This window comes from Geotrypetes seraphini, chromosome 10 (genome assembly GCF_902459505.1).
Source record: "Geotrypetes seraphini chromosome 10, aGeoSer1.1, whole genome shotgun sequence".
NCBI lineage: Eukaryota > Metazoa > Chordata > Amphibia > Gymnophiona > Dermophiidae > Geotrypetes > Geotrypetes seraphini.
In genome coordinates, this window is record NC_047093.1 from 8,743,111 (window position 1) to 8,769,270 (window position 26,160).

The 26,160-nt window shown below is 45.3% G+C and overlaps 1 protein-coding gene across 2 annotated transcripts in view; it reads right to left on the reverse strand.

The window, feature by feature from the left end:
• Positions 1-773: 773 nt before the first annotated feature.
• GPRC5C (G protein-coupled receptor class C group 5 member C) overlaps positions 774-26,160 on the reverse strand; it is a 65,823-nt gene continuing 40,436 nt past the window's right edge. For both annotated transcript variants that reach the window (XM_033960943.1, XM_033960942.1), the window contains exons 2-5: positions 20,727-21,792; positions 15,355-15,449; positions 4,486-4,629; positions 774-2,461 (exon numbers count right to left, since the gene is read on the reverse strand). In XM_033960943.1, the coding sequence (XP_033816834.1) occupies positions 2,429-2,461; positions 4,486-4,629; positions 15,355-15,449; positions 20,727-21,750 (1,296 nt within the window). In that variant the 5' untranslated portion in view covers positions 21,751-21,792 and the 3' untranslated portion in view covers positions 774-2,428. The remainder of the gene's footprint in view (positions 2,462-4,485; positions 4,630-15,354; positions 15,450-20,726; positions 21,793-26,160) is intronic.

The window sequence follows — 26,160 nt, forward strand, 5'->3', positions numbered from 1 at the left end:
ATCGTATTCCCTTTTATATTAGAAAGCAAAAGGATGTAACCGTTTTTAAGAAGCTTTTGAAGAGACATCTCTTTTGCAAAATGAAATACGGGTGCTGAGCACTTCTCTTATCTGCTACGTGGATGAACTGTATGTGTGTCTGTATTTATGGTTGTCTTGTAATACACTTCCCCCTCTGTATTCACTAATTCTGATTCTACGGATTTGCTTATTCGCGGTTTTAAATCAAAAAATACATTTAATTTTTTAGGCTATTTTAAGCCCTGTAAGCCCCCCCTCAAGCCTTACCTGGTGGTCTAGCGGGTTTTCGGGGCAGGAGCGATCTTCCTACGCTCCTGCCCCGTGCAGATCGCTCGCAAGAAATGGCTCGAGAGACTACGGGAATTCAAGGCAGCCATTTCCTGCGAGCGATCTGCACGGGGCAGGAGTGTGGGAAGATCGCTCCTGCCCCGAGAACCCGCTAGACCACCAGGTAAGGCTTAAGGGGGGGGGCTTAAAATAGCCAGGGGAAGCGGGGGTTAGGGGCAGAACCGGCCCGATTATTTGCGGTTTCTTAATATTTGCGGGCCGGCTCTGCCCCTAACCCCTGCGAATACGGAGGGGGAAGTGTACTTACTGTGAATGTATTACTGTAACCCATCTTGTTAAAGTGGGGTATAAGTAAATAAACTATTCATCTGGGATTGGGGGGGGGTAGAATTGTGATAAATCAAACCCTCTGTAGTGCTGGAAGCCACATATAACAATGACAGAAAGCAAAGCTAGAGTTCAGGTGGTTTTTAAATATCACTTTAATAAAACTGAGCAGTCGCAGGTACACATGTAACTGCCCCTTCATACGCCCTGGTGTAAAAATAATTTGTATATACAGAATAGGTTATGTAAATATAATATACACAAAAAAATATTTAAAGAAAAACCAGGGTGCTGGTCAGAAAACCTAAGCATGTTTATATAGAAATGGGATAAATATCGATGACAAAATATATGTACATATAGAAAGGCACTGCATTCAAGTTGAATATTAACAAATATATCGGAACTGTACAGAGACCCAACAGTGGGACAGTAAGACCTGCTTATTTCTTCCCCCCTCCCCCCTCCCCTTGCTGGAATCTTCTCCTCACATCACTTGAGCTTTTGCTAATCTTTTACATTAGTCTCCTTGTAACCCTGAATCCAGTGCACCTTGGTCTGCTTATCCCGATATACAGGTTCAGTTCGGTGTCCAAAACCCACCTCACTAGTTCTGCAGCGTAATGGGGGCGAGAGAAAAAAGCAAAAGCGGTTCTGTCCCCGGTGACCTCAGTTTTGCTCCAGATGTTGAATGTCTCAGAGCTTTACCAAAGATGCTTTACTTAATTCTGTGACATTCCTCGCTCAAGCTCTAGGTTTCACACCGACCTGTTCGTTACGACAGTTGACTATTGGCAGGCCTGGTCGGTGGGGCTTGGAGTGCGATAGGGAATACATCCGAAGCCTTGTTGTCCATCTGGATATAAATTCCCTTCTTGCAGGTAAAGGAGAACCAGTCTTGCCGTGTTATTTACCCCTAACAGAACGTGCCGCTTCCAGTGAGATAAAATAATCAGAGGATTCAGTAATCTTGCAGAAAAGTTTCTGGCCAGTGCAATACTGCTGACGGCTGTATTAAATGTTGAGCAAATGAAGAAGGGACGATCAAACCTGCTGGGAGAAACGTCAGCGTCACAAGTTGCGATGTAAAAGTGGCACGGGGGATTTTTAATGCATAATCCAGAGGAAAAGCGTGTGGCTTGGTGGTGTCACACACTCGATTGTACAGGAGGAGGCTGTTGTAAAATCCCAACACTTCTTTTCACAACAATTTGACCAGACCTAGAAAAGACCCTTACATTGAACGGTCTCAGGCAGGCCGAAGAGCATCCCACCTTTTGTTTGGCATATTAGTTTCTGACATCGTCCTTGAATGGAACTGAATTTAAAATACCTCCAAATGCCCTTGCTGGAACTGAAATGTTTCATGGGAAAAAAGTGATACAGGGCACATTTTCACACAGTTGCCCCACTAGGGAAATGCCATTTATACTGGGAAGAGTCTATAGCTGCGTCTCTGAATAAGTCAGTCAGACTGCGACTAGCAGCGCCATGGGCTTAGACGGTGATCCCCATTTCTAGAGCCGGTTCCTCATTTCCTGGATTTTTTTTTTTGTGCCCTCTTCCTTGCAACATTCCGATAAGGTGTTCTGGCCAGCTTCTAAAATGTTCTCAGTGTGATTCAACCAAAGCAGGAGAGGTAAAATCTCCTTCTGTGGAGGAGGATGACAGGACTGCCCCGGGAGGTAGCGTGGATTACTCCAACAGAGAGGAAAGTGTCCCACGAGAGAGGGATTAGTGCCACGAGGAGGAGGGAGCTTGCACAGAGTTCTTCCAAGAGGGCCACAGGCTTTTACCAGCGAGAATTGGAATAGGGAGAGTGAGCCTAGAATAATGAAGACAAGATTTTAACTATAGTTATAAATGGAAACCTTTCTATGCATTTCCAAGAGACAGTGTCCATTTCGCAATGCAGGGAATACTGTAATATCAGATGTAATGGGAACTAGAGAATGACATGGGGAGAAAATTTATCACTGTTCCCGTCCCATCCCTGCGAGCTCGGTCCCCGTGAGCTCAGTCCCCATCCCTGCCCTGTAAACTGTTAGATCCCATCCACACAAGCCTCAAATAATTATGATTTTATACTAAACTTATTTTATTAAAGTATAAAAAGAGACTATTCTGTACAAATGTCATTTTATAAACACAAATAATACAAAGCAAGGATCAACAAAACCCCTGTCTCCCCTCCCTTTCACAAATATCCCCTCCACTATTGTGAAAACTGAACAAACCAAATTAGTACAGAATGCTACATAGAAAAATCAAGCTAACAGAATACTTCAGTCACACCTGGCAGGAATAGTGTTAGGGGAGAGCAACTAGGGCAAATGCCGAGAGAGAGAGAGAGAGAGAGAGAGAGAGAGAGAGAGAGAGAGAGAGAGAGAGAGAGAGAGAGAGAGAGAGAGACCTAAGCCAGCTGGAAGCTAAAGAAACACAGCTCTAGCAGGATACAGATTTCAAATCTGAAATATTCTAATCACAAAAAATTAATTAATTTTTTTTCTACCTTTTGTCTGGTAATTTTATTCTTCAAATCACATTGGTTTCAGGCTTTGGTTTCCTTCTGTCTTCATCGTGGCTTGGCTTGCTACTAAAGATGAACTGGGGAGGAGATGCCAAGTCTGACACGGGCACAACTTTTTTACCACAGGAGCAAGACTTTTTACTGCTTCCATGGGGCGATAAAAGGTCTTGTCCCCCATTCCTGCGGTAAACCAGTTGCAAATGTCTCCATTCCTGCAGATTTACTGAAGTGACCACAGTTTACCGCAGTAAAAGGTCCCCATGTAATTCTCTAATGGGAATGAATAGCTGTCATAGGATGTTATATGGTGGGAATAGCTACTACTCATAGGATAAATCCCAAACTGTTTGCCAGGAGGTTAAGAACAGAGTATGAAGGGAAGGCAAAGCAAGGGAAAGGTAATACAAATTATTTGTGTAGTTTTTTTGCTGCATGCCTTCGCCTGTGCCTAATGGCGTAATAAAGGGGGGGGGGCGCTGTCTTGGTGGAGGCACCAACACCTCTCTGCCCCCCATGCCATGCTTGCGCCCTCCCCCCTCCCTGTACCTAATTAAATCGTTGCTAGTGCAAGCAAATTCTCTGGCCTTCTGCTCACGCTGGCCTAGCTCCCCTCTGAAATCACTTTCAAGTCGCAGGGCCAGGAAATGACATCAGAAGGCCAGGAAATGACATCAGAGGGAAAGTCAATGCTGGTGCGAGCAACAGGCTGGAAAGCTGCTCGTGCTGGAGAAGATTTAAAGTGGTACCAGGTGGGAGGGGGCAAGGAGGGCTCATGTGTGCCATTGGGGGCATGGAAGGAGTGGGTGAGGGGCAGAAAGGAGGGCGTGGTGGGGCACCTCTTACCCTCACTACACCACTGTGCATAGGAGGTGAATGGTGAAACTACCCACAAGCCCCTCAACGCTGTCAGCATCAGGCTTGTCCGGGGTGTGGGTTAGTTATGGAGGCGGGATTGATGGGGAAAGCGGTTGGTATGTTCTGTAGAATGCACAAACCAGCAATAGCCGTGTTAAGTTCAGTGTGACGCTGTCACCGACATTACAGTCAGACGCATGCGATACCTCTGTGCTACTTCAGTGGAGTGGAGGAGTAGCTTGGAGGTGAAGGAACTGGGCTGACAACAGAAGCCCTAGTTCAAATCCCACTGTTGTTCCTTGTAGTCTTGGGCAAGTTACGTAACTTTCATTGCCACCCCTCCAGGGACACACTTAGCACACCTGAATGTACAGTAATTCACCGTGAGCGACCACTGGAAAAGGTAGGAGCTAAATCTAATCGAGGACTTCGCTGCTGTTTTTAAGACTACTGATTGGTCAGACCTGAGACTTCTTTGCTTCCTCATAGGCTGCGTGTTTGTTCTGGGCGCCGAAGACATCTTCGGCTCGGAGCGTGGAGTGGTTGCTGTTCAGAACGTGAGAGTTGGCCGTGGCTCGTGGGATGATGACATCGTAGGGCGTTTCAGACTGTTGGTATTAAAGCAAGAGTGAAAAATGAAACGATTCATAGACAATTAACCATACTTTATCTAGTTCATTTCCAAGCATTGTGTTACTTGTCTTTGTACAATCTCTACCTAATATGTGCATTTAATTCGGTTCAGTAAGGGGCCCTTTTACTAAGTTGTGTTAAAAGTGGTCTGTGTTAGTTTTGCCATGTGTGTAATGTAATGTAATGTAATTTATTTCTTATATACCGCTACATCCGTTAGGTTCTAAGCGGTTTGAAGAAAATATACATTAAGATTATAAATGAGAAGTAAGAAGGTACTTAAAAAATTCCCTTACTGTCCCGAAGGCTCACAATCTAACTAAAGTACCTGGAAATTAATAAAGAAGAGAAAATAAAGATGGTTGAAAAAAGAAAAATTCTATGTGAACTTATAGGATGGAAATTAAACTGACAGTGAAGAACTGTATGAAAAATACATATGGAATGCAGTTAGAGAGGGTAGGTTACAATCTATTTATGGTATTTGTTTAATTGGAAGGTGTTAAGGTGGGTAATTTGGGGGAAGGTTATCTGAAGGTCGGTGAATCTTCTGGAGGTAAAAGAGGAGGGGTTAAGATATTTGGATGAATTTTTTGAAAAGCAGGGTTTTGATTTCTTTTCTGAATGTTTTGAAGTTGTCTGATATTGTCATAAGATTCGAGTGTGTGTGTACTAATTTTTTTTTTTTGGGGGGGAGGAAATAAGTCAGGGACAGAGAATGGGTGGAGAAGCGACACCTGCGTGCAAACTAGTTAGTCCGTCTATAATGCAAGAACCCTTAGCATCCGTGTTAAATTTTTAAAACAGCTGTGCAATAATACAGACATTAATGCAGGGCCAGAAAAGCAACAAACACAAAAATCCTTTATAGCTGTGCTAGAAATGGGCTTGGCCTGTGGTAAAGTCCAAGCTTAAGACATACTAGGCCCATTCACTACTACTACTACTAATATTGATCACTTATATAGCGCTAAAAGGCATAGGCAGCACTGTACATTTTGACATTTATAGATGGTCCTTGCTCAGAAGAGCTTACAATCTAACTTGGACAGGCAGACATGACATATAGGTTGGAGATGCAGAACTTAAAGGTGAGAGGAGTTAGGAGGCAAAAGCAATCTCAAAGCGGTGGGTTTTTAACTGGGCCTTGAACACTATCAGAGATGGAACCCGCCAAAGGGATTTGGGCAGCTTGTTGCAAGCATACGGCGCAGCAAAGAACAAAGGACGGACTCTGGAGTTGGCAGTTGAAGAGAAGGGCACAGATAGGAAGGACTTACCATCTGAGTGAAGCTCATGGAGGGGGGGAACATAGGGGGAGATAAGTGAAGAGAGATAGTGAGGGGCAGCTGAGCGAGTGCATTTGTAGGTCAGGAAGAGGAGTTTGAATTGTATTGAGAAACGGATGGGAAGCCAATGAAGTGACTTAAGGAGAGGGGTAATGTGAGTAAAGCAGCTCTCCCGGAATATGAGTCGTAGCCAAATTCTGGATGGATTGCAGGGGAGCAAGATGGCTAAGTGGAAGGCCTGAGAGTAGCGAGTTGCAGTAGTCTAAGCGTGAGGTGATGAGGGTGTGGATAAGTGTTTCGGTAGTGTGCTCAGAGGAAGGGTCCGATTTGGTAATATTATAGAGGAAGAAGCGGCAGGTTTTAGTGAAATGTTGTATCTGGGCAGTGTATGAGAGACAGAGGAGTCAAAGATGTCCCTAAGATTACGAGCAGACAAAATAGGAAACATTTTTTATTTTTTTTAGCATTATAATAATAATAATAATTTATTGTTTATATACCGCCAAAGCCAAAGTAGTTTGAGGCGGTTTACAATAAAGAAGAGCTGGACATTCAGCGAAAAAACAATGAAGTCTTTGAGGACATGAATATTTGTGCAGAGTTTGGTAACATTCTAGATGCAGGTTTACAATAAAAAGTAAGTTGAGGTGATTTACAATAGGAAGAGCAGGTCATACAGTGTGGGAATAAGCAGTGAAGACTTTAGGAATTCTTGGTCAATAGGAAGTAGATCGAGGCGATTTACAGTAAGAAGGGATATAACACTTATAACCTAAGTTGTGTACATTCAGGTACTCAAGCATTTTTCCCTGGCAGGATTACCTGGGACAATGGGGGATTAAGTGACTTGCCCAGGGTCTCAAGGAGTAGCTCTAACCACTGTGCCACACACTCCCCGCTAGATGAGAGTGCTGTCCACAGAGACGAAGAACGAGAGAAGCGGAGAGGTGGGTTTAGGCGGGATGCTGAGCAGCTCCATTCTCACTAGTGCAGGACCCCTAAAAGTCTTATATCTTCACATAGTAGAGGCCCAGCCATGATCAAGTTCCCCCTCTCAACACTTCTGTAACATAGTAACATTGTAGATGACGGCAGATAAAGACCCGAATGGTCCATCCAGTCTGCCCAACCTGATTCAATTTAAATTTTTTTTTTTTTTTTCTTCTTAGCTATTTCTGGGCGAGAATCCAAAGCTTTACCCGGTACTGTGCTTGGGTTCCAACTGCCGAAATCTCTGTTAAGACTTACTCCAGCCCATCTACACCCTCCCAGCCATTGAAGCCCTCCCCTGCCCATCCTCCTCCAAACGGCCATACACAGACACAGACCGTACAAGTCTGCCCAGTAACTGGCCTAGTTCAATCTTTAATATTATTTTCTGATTCTAAATCTTCTGTGTTCATCCCACGCTTCTTTGAACTCAGTCACCGTTTTCCTCTCCACCACCTCTCTGGGGAGCGCATTCCAGGCATCCACCTCCCTCTCCGTAAAGTAGAATTTCCTAACATTGCCCCTGAATCTACCACCCCTCAACCTCAAATTATGTCCTCTGGTTTTACCATTTTCCTTTCTCTGGAAAAGATTTTGCTCTACGTTAATACCCTTTAAGTATTTGAACGTCTGACTGATATCTCCCCTGTCCATGCAAGTGGCGGCTTTCGGTTTATGTTTAATGTACGCAAAGAAATTCATCCAGACATGTGGGTGCTCGGTAAACAGAAGGTGAAAATGGGGGTGCAAAGGTTCTGGGGTAGGTTTCAGAACAGGCCTGTGGGAATCAATTCAGTTTTGAAAATTCTCCAAAGGCCACACGGGTACATTTTGTCTGCACGTCTCTATGAAATGAGCTTCTAAATCGTTCCAGGACAGTAAATACCCAGCACAAAAGCACAGCTGGACAAGGAACAAGAGTCTACAACTGGTTACACATCTGACAGATGGCTGGATGGACCAGATGGGCCGATTCGTTTTCATGCCGTGACCTCAGGGATGATGGCTGATGAAGACCGACATTCAGGAGTCTGCAGTGAAATGATAAATGACTCGGAGATACCAGAACCTTATCAGCTTCTCTCCCGACTTCAGCACACCCTGGAAACACTTCCTTCCAAATGTGCGGTGAAGAGACATTTCAGCTGAATTCAAGGTGGTCAACCTCGAGAAGGATGATTCGTGATTTAGAGAAAAATGTTTAAAGCTGAGCCCGCTCTTCGGTTGCCGGACACTTACTTCTCCCATGCTTCTTTGTCCATGTCCTCTAGTCCAGTGATTCCCAACCCTGTCCTGGAGGAACACCAGGCCAATCGGGTTTTCAGGCTAGCCCTAATGAATATGCATGAGAGAGATTTGCATAGGATGGAAGTGATAGGCATGCAAATTTGCTTCATGCATATTCATTAGGGCTAGCCTGAAAACCCAATTGGCCTGGTGTTCCTCCAGGACAGGGTTGGGAACCACTGCTCTAGTCTTAATTATATGTGAACCGAGCCGAGCTCCATTGGGCGATGACCCGGTATATAAACCGAAGATTAGATTAGACTTGTAGCCCCTCCTGCTTCAAGACAGGAATGGTTCAGCCCAGCAGTTTAAAAAAAATGGAGGCCGCCGCTAGCCCCACCCCTTTGCTGTGCTGTCCTTCAATGGAACCATCTCACTTCTTTCTTCATATTGTCATTGTTATTACATGAAAGAAATAATGCACTCCCTTTGCACCTAATTCAGTCTCTTTTTTTAAAGCATACACACTCCATGACTCTTTGGTTTTGGTCATTTTTTCATCATGGGAGCAAATAAAACATTTCCAGAAACAGTCTGCCCTTCCCCACCATCCATTATCTTCTCTTCTCTCCCTTGAGAAGCATACAGTGATATGGGGACTAAAACTAGGCCAGGGTACACCTGGCGAGGCCTCCGCGTGTGCGGATCACCGGACTTGATGGACCCAGGGTCTGATCCAGAGATGGCAATTCTTATGTTCTCCCTAAGAGATTCCACATGCCTGTCCCATGTTATCTTGAATTCAGACTATTCCACGTATCTACCACCCTTTCTGTAAAAAACTATTTCCTTAGGTTACTCCTGAGCCTACCATCTCTTAACTTCATCCTAAGTCCTCTCCTTCCGGAGTTTTCCTTCATTTGAAAAAGACTCATCTCCTGTGCATTACCACCACAGTTATTTAAACGCCTCTATCATATCCCCTCTCTCCCGTCTTTCCTCCAGATTATACATATTAATTTCTCTCTGTCTGTCCCCATACAATTTATGACAAAGGCCACTAACCAATTTTGTAGCAGCCCTCTGGACCGACTCCGTCCTATTTATATCTTTTTGAAGGTGGGGTCTCCAAAATTGCACACAATATTCCAAATGGGGCCTCACCAGAGACTTATTCAACGGCACTATCACCTCCCTTTTCCTACTGTCCATTCCTTCTCCTTATGCACCCAAGCATCGTCCTGGCTTTGTCGCTTTTTCTACCTGTTTTGCCACCCTGAGATCATCAGACACAATCACCCCCCCCCCCAAGTCCCCGCTCTTCTTACGTGCACAGAAATTCTTTGCCTCCTATACCATACTGTTCTCCTGGAGTTTTGCAGCCAAAGTGCATGACCCTGCATTTTTTTGCATGAAATCTTTGTTGCCAATTGCTTGACCATTCTTCGAGCTTCGCTAGATCCCACCTCATGTTATCCACACCCTCCAAGGCATTTACCCTATTAAATGGCTTGGTATCTCTGCAAAAAGAGAAACTTTGCCAGACAGTTCTTCCGCAATATCACTCACAAAGATATTAAATAGGTTTGTTAATGTACAGTATTTTATGCACTGATTTTAATTGCGATAGTAATTGCTATTTAAGTCTGAATGTTGTATTTTAATTATGTTAACGAATCTGTAGTCCACTCTGAACTTCTGCATAGTTAAACGGACCATAAGTAATTAAATCATATTAAACCGATTGGATTTGGCCGAGTAAGGCGGCCCTGAATTCCTCCAGGTGTCCCAGTGCCTGGCTCTTGTTCTCTTTTGGCTTGGAGGGCATTTTCACAGGTAACCTAAGCTGTGTTTTCGCTTGCATCGTTCCTTCCCTGTTTGGGACTACTATCAACAGAGTCACGGGATGCAAGCAGAGCCAGTCCCTGCTCATCTGCGATTCCTTTTTGGCATTTCTTTCGGTACAAACTGCTGTAGCATGACGTTTTGCAGCTCTGCAGAGTAAATGCGTAGTCTGGAGACAGCTATTGGAAACCCCTGTGGCTGCAGGCTGAGCTCCTCTGGTAGGCAATGTTACAGAGCACAAGTTAGCAAGAATGGTCCGTGCACATATTTATAGCTTTAAAACTTGCTCTTACATGTCCGTTTTTAATCAGGCTATATTTTATCAACCTACGACAAGCTGATTAGCTCTGAAAGAAAATTTAAGTCCGTCCTGCGGCTGTCCTGAAACTCCGCATTTTTTCCGACAAGGTGTCTGGCTTCGTAGCAGCTCACAGAATACAGACTGATCTTGCAGCGAGATCTACACGTGTGAAGCCGACAGTGATAGATGCTAGGGCTACAGAATGTTTGTCCCTGTTCCCACCCCGTGGGCTCTATCCTCATCCTCTAGCCAGGGCCCTCACGTCTACTGCACTGCCGGGCCATCTCTGTCCTGCTTGTATGACTGTCCGAGTACAGAATAAGGTGCTTAGTAAACCCAGCATTAGTCTGGTAGTGGTTCTGACCCAAGGTTAGTCATACTTTAAATGTCTTTTGAATGGCTGTTCATTAAGTATATGCACAGGTAATTAAAATAAAAAATAAAAAAAAAAATAATTGGTTGGTTGGCCTTTTCCTCTATATTTCATGATTTTTTTTTAATTGTTTTTTTTCATGTGTGAATATTTTTTTTTAAAATAAAGACATGCATGCATTAATTTGTAGGTTGGCGTCCTTTGCATGGAGTGTATTTTATTCATATATATAGTATGTTCCCATATATCTGAAAAAGTGTATCCTATTTTACCTAGAAATCTATCAAGGAGGAGGCCTCAGTAATAGAGCCCACGTTCAGTCGTATTCACAGACTGGAGATTTCAACGTGGTTATATTGCTCTTTAGCTCTAATCATTGGCCAACTCCTGTATTTAACTTTATTATCTTCTATCAATATAAATAAGAATTCAATATTCTAATTAATATCCTATTCTATAAATATTTTTTATCAATATTTTTATATTACGTTTTTACTTTAAATTTTTCTAAAATAACTTATTGATATCTACACTTCTCCATCTGGTTTGAGACTAATCTGACAAGATTTAAAGAACTCTTCAGTTCTATTTCAAAAAGAACTTTGCTAACGTTCAATTTCTTGCAAGTTACTTAGCTTTTTAACAGCGCTTGTATATCAAAAACAGCCAACGAGGCCAGCGTTTCGTGGACTTCCACTGCTGTCAATAAGTTACGGAAAAGTAAGTAAAGAAAAAAGCTCTGTATGATACTAAATTTTGAATGAGTTATCTGAGTTTATTTTCTTTTTACAGTGGCTTGGTGCATATGATTTATAGCCCTGAAGCAGTGGACAGCAGTGGAAGTCCACGAAACGCTGGCCTCGTTGGCTGTTTTTGATATACAAGCGCTGTTAAAAAGCTAAGTAACTTGCAAGAAATTGAACGTTAGCAAGGTTCTTTTTGAAATAGAACTGAAGAGTTCTTTAAATCGTGTCAGATTAGTCTCAAACCAGATGGAGAAGTGTAGATATCAATAAGTTATTTTAGAAAAATTTAAAGTAAAAACGTAATATAAAAATATTGATAAAAAATATTTATAGAATAGGATATTAATTAGAATATTGAATTCTTATTTATATTGATAGAAGATAATAAAGTTAAATACAGGAGTTGGCCAATGATTAGAGCTAAAGAGCAATATAACCACGTTGAAATCTCCAGTCTGTGAATACGACTGAACGTGGGCTCTATTACTGAGGCCTCCTCCTTGATAGATTTCTAGGTAAAATAGGATACACTTTTTCAGATATATGGGAACATACTATATATTAATATTGTGATACAGTTTCCCATTAGGGGATTATAGTGTTGTTGGTGTGTATTTTATTCAGCCTGAGTACCCTACGTGTTTACCCATCCAACAGTAAAGGCCTGCCGTTACAAAAGACACCTGGACAGAACTCTTGCTTTCCAAGCAGGACAACTGAACGATTGGCTGGGTAAAATTATTAGGCACTCCTCATCCTACCTAAGTTTTAGAAAACTAGTAAAAACGAGCTTGTTTAATCGATTTGTAACCTAAGAACGCTTAAAAGCCTTTATCTCCTTACTCGGTCTACATGTACTCAACGATTTTACATTGTAACTATTCCGCTGATTGTCCAGCACCTCTTACTGTGAACCGCCTCGAACTTTCATGGCTTTGGCGGTATATAAGAATAAAATTATTATTTTGACGCCAGTGCTTGTTTTCAGGATATCCATAAAGAATACACATAAGTAAGTGCATGCAAATATGCCTCCCATAGTATGTAAATCTCTCTCGTGCTTATTCATTGTGGATAGCCTGAAAACCTGATGGGATTAGGTGAGCCTCAAGAACTGAGTTGAGAAGTAGAGAATGACACGGTGACATAATTATCACCGTTCCCGTCCCCGCGGATAACCGCGGGAAATCATCTTCATGTCATTCTTTAAGGAGAGAGGAAATAATCAGAGTATAATTGGGCACAACCACTGACCCTCAAGCTTTGCTTTGAAAAATGCTGGTGTAGAAGGACCGAGGTTGAAATAAACACTAGAAAATGACATGGGATTATTTCCCGCGGTTATCCGCGGGGACGGGAACGGTGATGAATTTTGTCACCGTGTCATTCTCTATTGAGAAGCACTGCCTTAGGTAAGCTATTAAAAGATTCCCGATTGTCATAAGAAGGACATTAATACTCAAGTGATTGTATGACCACTGTACAATGGTCCTTAATGCACCATTTAAAACTAAACTTGCAAAAAAAAAAATAAGGCCCAGATTCACTAAGGCCACAGATCGGATCCAAACCGTGAGCGATCCGATCTGATCTGTGGCCGGGGGGCTGATTCACGAATCGTCCTCATGCAAATGAGGGCGATCAGAATCACCCCCCCAATCGATCGCCCTACAGCGATCCTGATGCATGTGAAGACCATCTGTAGATGGTCTGTGCATGCGCTGGCCCTCCGTGCCCGGCAGAGCGGGAAACTTTACTTTTTATTACTTTTTAAATCTTCACAAGCCCTGCTTTAAACCCACAGGTTAAACCCACGGGCTTGCACTGCGGGGAAGGGCAGGAGATTGGGGCAGAGAGCAGGGCGGCAGAAAGCAAGGCAGTCAGAAAGGACCTGGACTGGTCCTCAGCAGTCGCTTATTTTTGGATCACTCAGCCCAGTCGGTGTCCCTCATTTTTTTTTTTTTTTAGTGAATCGCTGCCTGCTTACATTTGAATGCCGTTCCCCCTCATTTGCATGCGTGGATCGGAGGATGATCGGGACAGAGGTTAGTGAATCGGGTCGAAGGGAAATGGGCCACAAAAGGGTCGCTAAGTGGTCGGAACTTGATCCGTAGGCTTAGTGAATCTAGCCCTAAAATCCGACAGTTCAGTAACTCAGGCCTAGATGCACTAAAGCCAGCGCTCCTCAAACGATCATCGCTTAGCCGGTTTTGACTGGTTTAGTGCCAATCAGATTTGCTGACCTGATGCAGAAAACGGCTCACCACGTGGTTTTCTCTGATCCGGCCATTAATATTTATATGCCATGTAAACTAGTAGAGCAATTGGTGCTCTAACATGGTTTCCCCAATGCACAAAAAAGTGATCACTTTTAGTGATACAAAAAAGTGACTGGTCCTTCCAATACAAAAATATTTATAACGTGCCCTACCTTATTTATTTTTTTTTTAATGGGCATAGATGTATATCTGCTCCATAAAAAAAAAAAAGCAGCACCCCTCCACTAATGACAGCCCTCCCTGACATCCCCCCAATAAACCAGCACTGGGGTGCAACCCCCCCTTGCACCAGTGAAAATCAGCAGGAGGGATGACCACTCCCCTCCTACCATCAGATGTTCCCTCCCCCCGCGTCATGTACCAACCCCCCATACCATCCCCTACCTTTCCTCCCAAAAAGGCAAGAGGAATGCCCACTCCCTCCTGCCACCAGTTGCTCCCCTGAACCCCTCCCCCAACCCGGGCCTTTGTCTGAAGAGAGCAGAAGAGAGGCTTGCTCCTTCCAGCTCCATGGCCTACAAATCCAAAATGGCGGGCCTTCCCTTCCTCAGCACATCATGCGATGCACAGAGAGGTTCCTAAGGCCTTGATTGGCTCAGACTCCTAAGGAGGGGCCTTAGGTGTATGAGCCAATCAAGGCCTTAGGCTCCTCCCTCTGTACCCCAGGAGGGGCCTTAAGCATCTGAGCTAGGCAGGGCCTTAGGCTCCTCCCTGTGCATCACATGATGCGCCAAGGGAAAGGCACACCATTTTGGACCAGTGGGCTTCGGAGCTAGAGGGACCGAGCCTCCCTACCCCCGGCTCTGTTCAGACAAAGGTACTGGGAGGGGGGGGGGGGGTTGAGGAGTGGGGGGAGGTTCAGGGGAGCATCTGGTGGCAGGAGGGAATGGGCATCCCTCCTGCTTTTTTTATTAGGTGGGGAAGGGGGGAGAGTAGAGGAGTGGTTTGGGGAGGGGACGGCACCTGGTGTGGGGGCAGCATCCGGTGGAACCAGTAGCTAACATAGTGATACTTCTAGATTTCCCAACTGAACATTGCTCCACAGACAGAAACAGCTTCACCTCTCCTTTCACCTTGGCACGACTGTTTCTGCTTGTATGTACAAGAGGGTATGGTTCTAAATAGCGTGGGAATGAAATTAGCTAGCACGGGGGCTTCAGAGTGTCCTTAATTATTAGCAAAGCACAAGGAATAATTCCTTATTTATATGACAGGGCGGGTCACCAGCCGATTCCATTTATCCAGCTTTGCTTTTATGTTGATCCGTACACACTCGTAGAACTGAGCAAAGGACGGCATGTCCGTGTGTGCGGCTGTGTAAACCCAGGGGCCGTGGAACTTCTCCTCCTCTCTTGCTTGTTTTATTTCTTGTAGGCTGGAGGGTTTTTTTTAGCCAGCTGTTCTGAAGAACTACAAATCCCAGAATGCAATGGAGCAAGAGTTTAAAAAAAAGGCTTCTAGACTATAACCCTGATCATCAAACAGCATTTCAAATTCAGGGAAAATAATTTTTCAGGTCGATGGCTTCCACTTTGCGGTAAACATGTTCTCTCCCCCCTCCCTTCCCTACATACTTGGAAAGTACACACAGGAGCCCAGGGGACTGGGGCTTGATTGTCCCCCTCTCTGCCCCAGACTGGTTATACTCACTGGGCCTTTGTTCATCAGGGCCATCTCGGTGGGCTGGTAGACACTACTGCGTAGTTGTCCATTATAGCCACTGTATGGCGAGACCGGCTTCTTGGCTGTGAAAAGAAGAATGCTGATCAGGCTTTGGGTCTGGGGAGAACGGAGACGTCACACCTTAAAGATTAGCAAAGCCCTTTACTGCTGGTATAATGTGAAACCCACAGTTTAGCACTTACCATATTTGTCGGCATATAGGACACCCCCCCCTTTTTTATACACATTTTTAAGAAAAAAAATTAATTTTCTACATTTTTTCACAAATTTCCATAATGATTGTACTAATTTTATAGTAATTTACGTCTACAAAAAATGTAACTAGGGAACACTGTAGTTAGGTACCTTTCAATCTTCATCCTTGAAACCCAGAAACAATGTGACGCGCGTGTACAGTGCGTACTTGCGAGACCTCGCAGCGTCCGAGAGAGAGCAGACACGACATGACGCGCGTGTACAGTGCGTACTTGCGAGACCTCGCAGCGTCCGAGAGAGAGCAGACACGACGTGACGCGCGTGTACAGTGCGTACTTGCGAGACCTGGCAGCGTCCGAGAGAGAGCAGACACGACGTGACGCGCGTGTACAGTGCGTACTTGCGAGACCTGGCAGCGTCCGAGAGAGAGCAGACACGACGTGACGCGCGTGTACAGTGCGTACTTGCGAGACCTCGCAGCGTCCGAGAGAGAGCAGACACGACATGACGCGCGTGTACAGTGCGTACTTGCGAGACCTCGCAGCGTCCGAGAGAGAGCAGACACGACATGACGCGCGTGTACAGTGCGTACTTGCGAGACCTCGCAGCGTCCGAGAGAGAGCAGACACGACATGACGCGCGTGTACAGTGCGTACTTGCAAGACCTCGCAGCATCCGAGAGAGAGCAGACACGACTTGACGGTATATTAATATACACCAGAAGTTTTAGACCGACTGACACTTCAACTCATAATTTTGATAACCAGCGCATAAGACGCACCTCATATTTTAAGCGTATTTTGAGGGAAAAAAAGTGCGTCCTATACGCGACAAATATGGTAATTAAACACAAGCTAACATTTACTGCTCAGGGTCTGATGTGTCTGCTGACTTTGAAGGGTTAAAAAATTAACAGTGCATTTTAATGCTGCTCTTTCTTTTCTCCTTACGACAATACAGATAAAAACACAATACAGTGCTGGAGGCGAGGATTATAGACGCTGTGGGCAATGGCGTAGCGAGGGCGTGTGGCACCCCTTCCCTTCTCTCCTCTCGTAGCTCTTTAATTTTCCCGGCATGAGCAGCATCACAAACCTGCTGCCCGCGTCATGTCGGGCTCTCCCTCCAACGTCACTTCCTAGGGGCGGGACCAGGAAGTGACATCAGAGAGAGCCAACACTGATGCAGGCAGCAAGTTCGTGATGCTGCTCACGCTGGGAAAATTAAAGAGTTATGAGGGAAGGGAAGGGGAACCCAGCAGTGGGGGGTCAGGAAGGAGCGGGGTGGGGGCAGAGAGGACGGATGCTGGCGCCCCCACCAAGACAATGCCTGGGGCGGACCATCCCCTCGCCTCTCCCCTTACTATAACCCGGACAAAGGGCTAGATTCACGAAGCAAACCGATCGTGTACCGATTGGTTTGTGACCAGATTTCCCTCCAGCCCAATTCACGAACCTCTCCTGCGATCCGCTTCTGATCCATGCATGAGGAGAAACGCATGCAAAGTAGACAGGGATGTGATTCACCAAAGAAATTTTTGAAACCAACTGGGCTGGCCGATCAACCCAAGAAGCAACTGCTGGGGACCAGTCGCAAACATATTTCCGACTCTCCAGCTCCATTAAAGCCCTGCTCTCTGCTGCCCCGAATCTCTTTTGCCTGCCGCCCCGAATCGCCGCCCTGCTGTTCTCCGGATCTCTCCTGCCCTTCCCCGCACTGTGAGCCTGTGGTTTTAACCCGTGGGCTCGCTGGGCTACAAAAGAGTAAAGTAAAAAAGGTTAAAAAAAAAAAAATCACAGCTCAGAGGGATCTTTTAGATATATGCGCAGACCATCTACAGATGATCTCCGCATGCATCAGCATCGCACACTAGCGATCCGTGTTGGCAGATGGGGGCGATCCTCCGATCGCCGTCATTTGAATATTGCTGGTTGGTGAATCCGTTGGACCTGCCCGGATCGGACACGGTCAGTCACAATTGGGCAGGTTAGTGAATCTAGCCCAAAGTGCTGGGTTTTGAAAAGCCTTCCGGGGAAATTGGATATCTGTTAACCCTACTCAAAAGGCTTCCCATGCAAATCAGTTTGTTGGATGTCCACCATAATCACGCTCCACCAGAGAGCCTAGAGAAGCAAAACCCTGTATTTAAAAGCAGCAGCTGCACCAAGGCTGACATTTACATATGTTTCTGCTACAAAAAGCATCCATGATGGATGGATCACTGTCAAAGTTAATAGGAATAGCCCGGTGGCTGATGAGATATTCTACGCACTAAGGGACCATCTCGTTCAAAGCAGCCCCTCTTTTTCTATCTCATTCATGCACTACGATTCTGAACGCACCTGCCCTACGAGGCCTCTAAATGAATCCGCACGCAGCTCTGCTTATCACCTTTCTAATAACCCCATGCTGCCATATAAAGCCCGAATCTTCAGCCAAACACAGGGACTCAAAACAGATTTTGAAGAATGGGGCAGGGGGGGCCTTATCAGAACCAAAACCTGATGCAGACTACTTAGCTTTAACAGAAGCCTTAGGTAGGGTAAAAACAGAGGCCCTGGCCTCCGAAGTGTGCAGGCTGGGATCCAGCTGGTACTGCTGTTTTGAGCAGATGTGTCTACTAAGAAAGACTAGGCAAACTCAGATGCATAAAAGTGTAGTTACTCACCTGTAGAGAACCTACGTTACAGGTAAGTAACTACACTGTCCTGGCCTTCAGGCTGGTCCTCACCCAGAGCTCAGCCAGCTCTCTCACCTCGAGTGTGACCAGGATGCTGTACGGAGATTTCATACAAGCAGCACTTGCAGAGCTGTGCGATGCGAAACCAGAATAGGGTCTGGTGGAAATAAACCAGGCAGAAGCAGAAGGTGCCTGAAGCAATGAGATCAGGAGCAAACACTTAATTACAAACTACTAGACACATCCAGGGCAGCCAGAAGTGGCAAGATAATGGCGAAGAACAAGGGCCCACATTTAAATATGTTTTCAAGTTTAGAAATCCATGAACCACAAGGGGAGGGGAGGTGCTCATGCCAGGGTTTATTCCAACAAAAGCAACTGAAAGTCATGAAGGTCTTTACTGCTACCAGTGATACCAAAATAACTTACAGTGACTGCCTTATACCCAAATAATCAGCACTGGCATCTAGGTTTACATTTAAAGACCACAAAGTCAACAGTCTTGAAATATTAACAGTTAGATTTTTTTGCCCCTTTCCCCAGAAGGTCGTGGGATATTGTGCAAATTATTTCCTATCGATACTTAAAAGGAAAAAGAGGGCACAGCTTTCATCTTATACCCCAGTGCGTTGTGGGAACAGAGGGCGCTGTTTTCATCTTATACCCCAGTGCATTATGGGAGTAAAAGAAAAGCTGGATGTGACGTGTACACGATCTACAGCCTTGTGCAGCTCCTTTTCTTTACATTAATAATAATAACAACAGTTTATATCCCGCAGGACTGTGAAGTTCTATGCGGTTTACAATGATTAAAAGATGTTACAGATTGAGTAGAATTAACAAAGTTAAGGGTTAGTGATTAACATTTCTAGGGATCAGTTATTGTGGAATAAGATTGTGCAGGTTAGTTGCCTAAATACTTCAGGAACAGATATGTTTTTAGGCGTTTCCTAAATTCCCCATAAGTAGTAGGCGTAAGCAATTGTTCCAGATCTTTACCCCATAATGTGGCCTGATGTGAGAAAAGATGTTGATGATGTCTTTTAAATTTATATCCTCTAAAATTCAAGTGTGAGCTTCTCTTATGTCTGTTTGTTGTGAAAGAGAAAAGGTCTGTTATATATTTAGGGGCCAAAAAACCTTAAAGCAAAAACATCCAAACTTGAACTTCACACACACCTCCATCGGCGCCAGTGTAGAAGTCGGTAGGAAGGTTTGATGTCTTTGTCGAAGCCTCCGCTGTGTGGCATTTTGGCATGCTGATGGCTCAGTAGAGAGTTCTTTTCTCATAAAATGATCCATGCTAAATAACTGAACTAGGACCAGACTAAGCTAGTTTAGACTAACAAGGCCACCTCTTACTACGCTGTGTCCCTACTGTATGGTTACACTAAAGGGGAGGGGGGGGGGGAACTGTCTGTGGCTCCCAAAGCGGTTTACTTATTATAGGCGAGTACTTATTTTTTTTACTTTGGACAGTGAAGGGTTAAGCGACTAGGCCAGAGTCTCAGGGAATTGAGGCCAGGTTGCCTATCCCCTGCACTAACCACTAGGCTACTCCTCCCACCAAGATCTCCAGCCCCAGCTACCCTCTCGACTCGTTAGAAGCCCCCCCCTAAAAAACTCTCTTCTTGTGTGTACCCTCCAATTACTGAAGAGCAGAAACTGTTTTCTCCAGCAATTAACACAACTCCTGTTTTACTGATATCCTAAAGGCAGCTGTTCAAAGAACCAGGTCCCGCCAAAGAAAATGCCAGGGACCAGGCCAGGACAGCCTCATTACCACACAGATGCAATACCTAGGACAGACTCGGGGCCCACTGCTTCCTGCTTCATCTCCAGGCCCCCTGTGGTGACCTCCTACCAGAAACGGAACGGGACGATTCAGCACAGGACATTTCATTGCTGCTGCGCTGAATCGTCCTCCCCGCCCCAGTGCTGAACTAAGAGGGAGCGAGGGAGGACCGCCCCCCACCCCCACCCCGGGTGCCATCTTGCCAGGGGTGTCAGTGCCTCTCCTCCTCTCCAAATACCTCTTGAGCAGCACCTCCCACCCCTTAGCTCCCTTCCGATGTCACTTCCTAGTCGAGGGACCAGGACGTCACGTCAGAGGGGAGCCAAGGCCGGCATGAGCAGGAGGTGAAGATGCTGAGCACACCGGCAAACTTTTCAAGAGGTGTGCGGGGGCGATAGAGTAAAGAAGCAGACATAGTTTTGGAGGGATATGGGGGCACTGCCCCCCCCTAAGGTCAGGTGCTGCTAAGATGCGGTGTAGGAAGATTCATCATGGCCGATTCAGCATCCAAACAGCAATACACATCCTCCCAAGTTTCTTCCTTTGCACTGCCTAACACAGTTGCAATACAACCAACATTATTCTCTCTCTTGTGACCTTTTTTTTCCCCAAACACAGCCCCACCCCCACCCACAGAGACAAAGTGCAAAACAAAAGGCAGAGACTGACCTGAGGAGGGTTCATCCATGGAGAAGGCCTTGTTTTCTACAAAAGTGCTCTGAGATTTCTGTTCCTTCAGGATCGTTTCATAGCCCACCCCTCTGGTTGGATACAGATCTTCTTCAAAAGACGGATCCGAACCTGGCTTGGTCAGCTGAGAAATCTCAGGGATGATGTAGAGGAAGATGAAGGTCCAAGCATTGGACACCAAGGCAATGGCCAAGGTTGGATCATCCCACTGTGGGTAGGTTCCCATTTGTTGGTTACCATAAACATATATAACAATCCAGACCACCCAAATGGCTATGGAGAGAGAAATGGTAAGGAAGATGAAGATACCGTGCTTTTTCCACTGTCGGTATCTTCCACACTGGGTTGGCCAAATGGAGATAAACGTTGCAAGAATGAGGCACAAGACGTAGATCAAAGCCATAACAAAGTCCATATTTTCAATGTTGCATGGATCTCCTCGAGTAGACGTACCATTCCTGACAATGGTGATTATTAACCACTCAGCGTTGATGATGACTTCCACCAAGCTGAGCCCCAGGGCCACAGCAAAGATCCACCAGCCCCTCGGACCCTTGTTCTTTCGCACCAAAAAATTCAAACTGAGGGTGTGGGCCCACAGGCAAGAGAAACAAATGCTGAACAGGACGCCAAAAAGAAACCTCCTAGAGGCACAGGTGGAGAAGTTCTTTTTCACAATGAAATCAAAGACTAAGCAAAAGAGTCCAAAAGTGCCCAGCAGAAAGAAAACCTGAGTCCCGACGAGGCTCTTTTTTCTGGAGTCCTGCACAAACGGTATGCTGGCAACCAAGACGATGACGAGGATGAAGGTAGAAACAATGCCTGCGCTGGTGATGGCTTCCAGCACGATTCCCCACGCTGCCAAGAGGTCGCACAGATTGTAATAAAGCGAGTTTAGTTCTGGACCACAGCCTGCAGGTACGGTGTCCGCCTGCGCCTCACCCAAGGCCGAAAGAGTTAGTAGAAGCCAGAGACACAGCAGCAGAATTTCTGGCTTTTCCATTTTGGATCTCGACCAAGGATTGAGTTGAATTTGTCACGGAGCCTAAAGCAAAACAGAAACTCATAACATACCTGAGAGAGTAAAGCGTTCTGTACAATGGAGGCCTGTTCTGCTACAGTGGACAGCACCGATTCCCCTGTAACGAGTCCCCAAACCCCACCAGTGTGACATGCTGAAAAAGACAGCGGCAACCCACCCTGGTCCCAGGACTGCTTACACACAGCGTTTCAAAATTTCAGCAAGCACTTCTATGAAACCGCCCACCCCCCCACCCTTTTTTTTTGTTCATGAGAAAATATTAGCATTAACATTTTTTTGCACTTAGCTGTTCCCACCATTATGAGTCTTATAAGCAGGGGGTGTTGCTGTGCCGATTGTTATCAGGAACCCGAGGGGAAGATTATTTTTTTAAACAGAGGCTTTAGAATTCACATAGCTCTTCTTATAGAGAATATGTCAAAGCGTGTTTAGACATAAAACAAACTCTGAGAAATTAGGAGAAAGTGCCAAAGATCTATTACAATCTCACCAGCACCGTGGCTTAATCAGGCTCGTCCAATATTCTAGAAGCTCAGAATGACGACCGCGGGCGTTATTCATAACTGAGACCCTTGAGAGTCAGGGCACACCAAAAAGCGCTACGGCCTAGATTCACTAAACTCAAAGATCTGGATCGCTGTTGGGCGATTCGTGGCCGATTTTTGCCGAGCGACGGATTCACTACAGATTCAGCACGCACAAATGATCCGATCGGACGCGCGCCCACAAGCGATCCCACGGATCCCTGTAGAGCGATCGAGACGCAGGCGCAGATTATCCTTGTTGGCTGTAGATGCGATCTGCGCATGCTCTTCGCACAAGCGAGGTCAAAATGAAGGGGGAGGGGTGGCTGCAGTTTATTTGCTGGCCCTACGAGTGGACATTTTAAAAGGAATCATTTCAATTTGTGCTGCCAGGTTATGGAACAGAACACGCTTTAAACCCGCGGGTTAAAACCCCAGGCTAGCATATATACAGACATTTACAGTTTCACATTTTTAATTTTGATGGTTGGGGTTGTAACCTCGATACTGGGATTTCAGGGCGGCAGAGAGCAGGAGAGTCGGCAAGGACAGTAAGCGGCTGGTCCTCAAAAGTCGCTTCATTTCGGATCGGCAAACCCAATCGGTGTTTCTTCTTCTGCTTAGTGAATCGAGGGCTTCCTACTTATGCGTGCCATTTCCCCTCATTTGCATGGGTGGATCGGATCAGGTGGGAGACTTAATCGGGCAGAAGGTTAGTGAATCGGGTCGGGGAACGATCGCAAACTGGTCGGGACACGATCGGTGAGTTCAGTGAATCTAGGGGGGCCTATGTGGCTACATCAGTTTCTGATAACAAGCGGTAGAATATGTCAGCACAGGATGCTAGAAGTGATTTAGTCGTAACGAGCGGTAATTAGAAGAGGTGCTGCCACTCCCCTCAGCTTGGGGGATCGCTCAGACAGGGAAGATAACGCCATTCCCTTCATTAGTCAGTTCAGGTATGCATGCAAAGATTTTGGGGCTCACCAGTTCCATCAACCTTGGCAGCCACAGCTCTGCTAATTAAGACCTTCCATATCCCCGACAAGAAATGCTGAACAAATGTAACAAAACTGCAAGCACCAGCCCCGGAGTGTGTTATCGTTCAGCCAGCTCAGCGGTTCTTAACCCTGTCCTGGGGGACCCCCCCCAGCCAGTCGGGCTTTCAGGATATCCCTAATGAATATGCATGAGTGAGATTTGCATATAATGGAGGCAAAAGGCATGCAAATGTGTCTTCTGCATATTCGTTAGGGATAGCCTGAAAACCCAACTGGCTGGGGGGGTCCACCAGGACATGGTCGAGAACCACCAAGTCAGATAAACAGCCTACCCAAGCGAGAAACACTTTTACAGAAAAGATTAATTTCCTGCAAACCTGTGCTTGGGCCAGAGCCAGTCAGTTTTCAGGCTGAGAGCAAAAACTGCATACATTGGAGATCCAGTACATTTATTTTATATGGCTTTAGCTCAGGCCAGCAGTGGCTAAGCTACAGCGGTATTCTCCTGGCTGATTTAATAACCTGTGCTATTAACATGTTACTGTAGAAAATGACACAGTGACAAAATTCATCACTGTCCCCATCCCCGCGGGAAACCATCTCCGTGTCATTCTTTAAGGAGAGAGGGACGATTCAGAGTACGAATGGGCCCAGCCACTGACCCTTAAGCCTTGCATTGAAGAATTGTGGTGTAGAAGGACTGAGGTTGAGATGGACACTAAAAAATGACACAGGAAGGTTTCCTGCTGTTATCCACAGTGATGGGGATGAGGACAAATTCTGTCCCCTTGTCATTCTCTACTTGGGACCTAGGTTGGCCACTGTTGGAAACAGGATTCTGGGCTTGATGGACCTTTGTTCTGTCCCGGTACAGCAATTCTTATGTGAGCCAAGTATAGGACAATCAAGCTATTGTGACATCACTGGTGAGTTTGGCTCTTAGGCATTGGTGGAATGAGGCATTATGACATCACAAGCTCAGCTCTGGAATGTTGCTACTATGTGGGGTCCTGCCAGGTAGAAAATTATACAGGGACAGAATTTGTCCCCGTCCCTGAGGTTAACTGTGGGAAACCATCCCCATGTTGTTTTTTAAGGAGGGAAGTATCAGAGTACGAATGGGCCCAGCCAGTGACCCTTAAGCCGTGCGTTGAAGAATAAGGACTGAGGTTGAGCTAGACACGAAAGAATGTCACAGGATTATTTCCCACGGTTATCTGCGGAGACGGGAACGGTGATGAATTTTCTCACTGTGTCATTTTCTATTACCATTTATTAATGCGAGTTCACATGCCATATTCCAGCAATTCCCAAACCTGTCCTAAGGAAACCCCAGACACTCCGGTGCTCAGGATCTCCTCAGTGAATATTGATGAGATTGATTTTCATACACGACCTCACTGGACAACCGCAAGACTCATGACGCCAGCGCAGAAGCTTCTCATGCATATTCATTGTGGAGGTCCTGAACTGATCTGGTTTGGGAAATCATTGCCATATTTAAATGTGAACTTCCTTACTGTCAATGGGTCTGTACAAAACTCGCTCCGCTTAGTACCCATACTGGAGGCAATGCAGGACGAAGCGACTTACCCACTGTCAAGAGTACGCCGAGCACCAGAAAACTGCAGGGCTGTGAGATTCCTAGTAGAGGACAGGTTGCTTCCCCCTTTTCATACGAATGCTTTGCAAGTTCCCGAATATGCAGGTTAGAGGCAGGCAGGGCTTTTTAGAGAACAACAACTACCCAGTTCTATAAACAGTTCAGGCAGATTATTTAGCCAGAGAAGTGTGTAACTTGTGTATAATTAAGGAAAGAGCCCAGTAGCAGATTTCATTTAAATAAAGCATCGTTTTCCCTAGAGGGACTTTTTTTCTGTGCGAGATCTGGGCTCGGATTGCTCCTATCACCCCCTACATTCCCAAAAGGCTCTGAACAAGGGTCAGACTGGAGAGCTCATCCCTAGAAATTTCTTCTTCTTTAGACCTGCGGGGTTTCAAAAGCACATGGACTAAAAGAAAAATCTTTGCTTTAGTTTTATGCTGGTCCAATAATAATAATTTATTCTTATATACTGGCTAGCCATCAAAGTTTGAGGTGGTTTATAGTAAGAAGTACCGGACAATCAGTAGAAAATTACAAATCGTCAGAAATACAATTAAGATTAAAATAAAACAATAAACTCTTAAGATATCAAAACCACCAGAGTCCCTTTTTTAAAATTTGGAAGCACTCAGTTCCCACACCTATTTTCAAAGGAGATCCCAGTGTTTTACCCAGTAGTTGTTTTTGGGCCCCTTTTCATACACTACTCGCAGCCATTAAAAAGATCAGCAGAGAAGAGATTACAGAGAAAGGGGTGTATTTATTCTCTTCCTAGGAGTTCTCTTATGGTACCATCGTCTGGAGGGTTGAGACAGTTCTTGTGTGAAAAGGGTTTTCAGGACTTGGGCCCAGAGATTGGCAGCTCTTATCTTGAGGGATTTCACGGCAGCCTTTCGTTTGGATTTAGAGGTGCCCTTTCTGTGGGTGGGGGGGGGATGCGCCTGCAGAGCTCTGGAACCTCTCCAGATTCTCTAAAAAGCAAATCATGTACCCAGAATGTCATAGTTCAGTCAAGGGGCAATATTTTCTACTAGAAAGAGAGTTTCAGAAAATAAGATTCCATATAAAGTTTTTGATGCTATTCCTGACCCTTGCAGGCGGCTAAGATTGGACTGGATTTATTTTTCTTGATTTACATAAGTAGTATGCGATGTACCAAAAAGAAAAGAAAAGATGTACATATCCAAATACAGCCTCATGTATAGTATAATTAAGATAGTGATGATGGGCCCATTGGCAA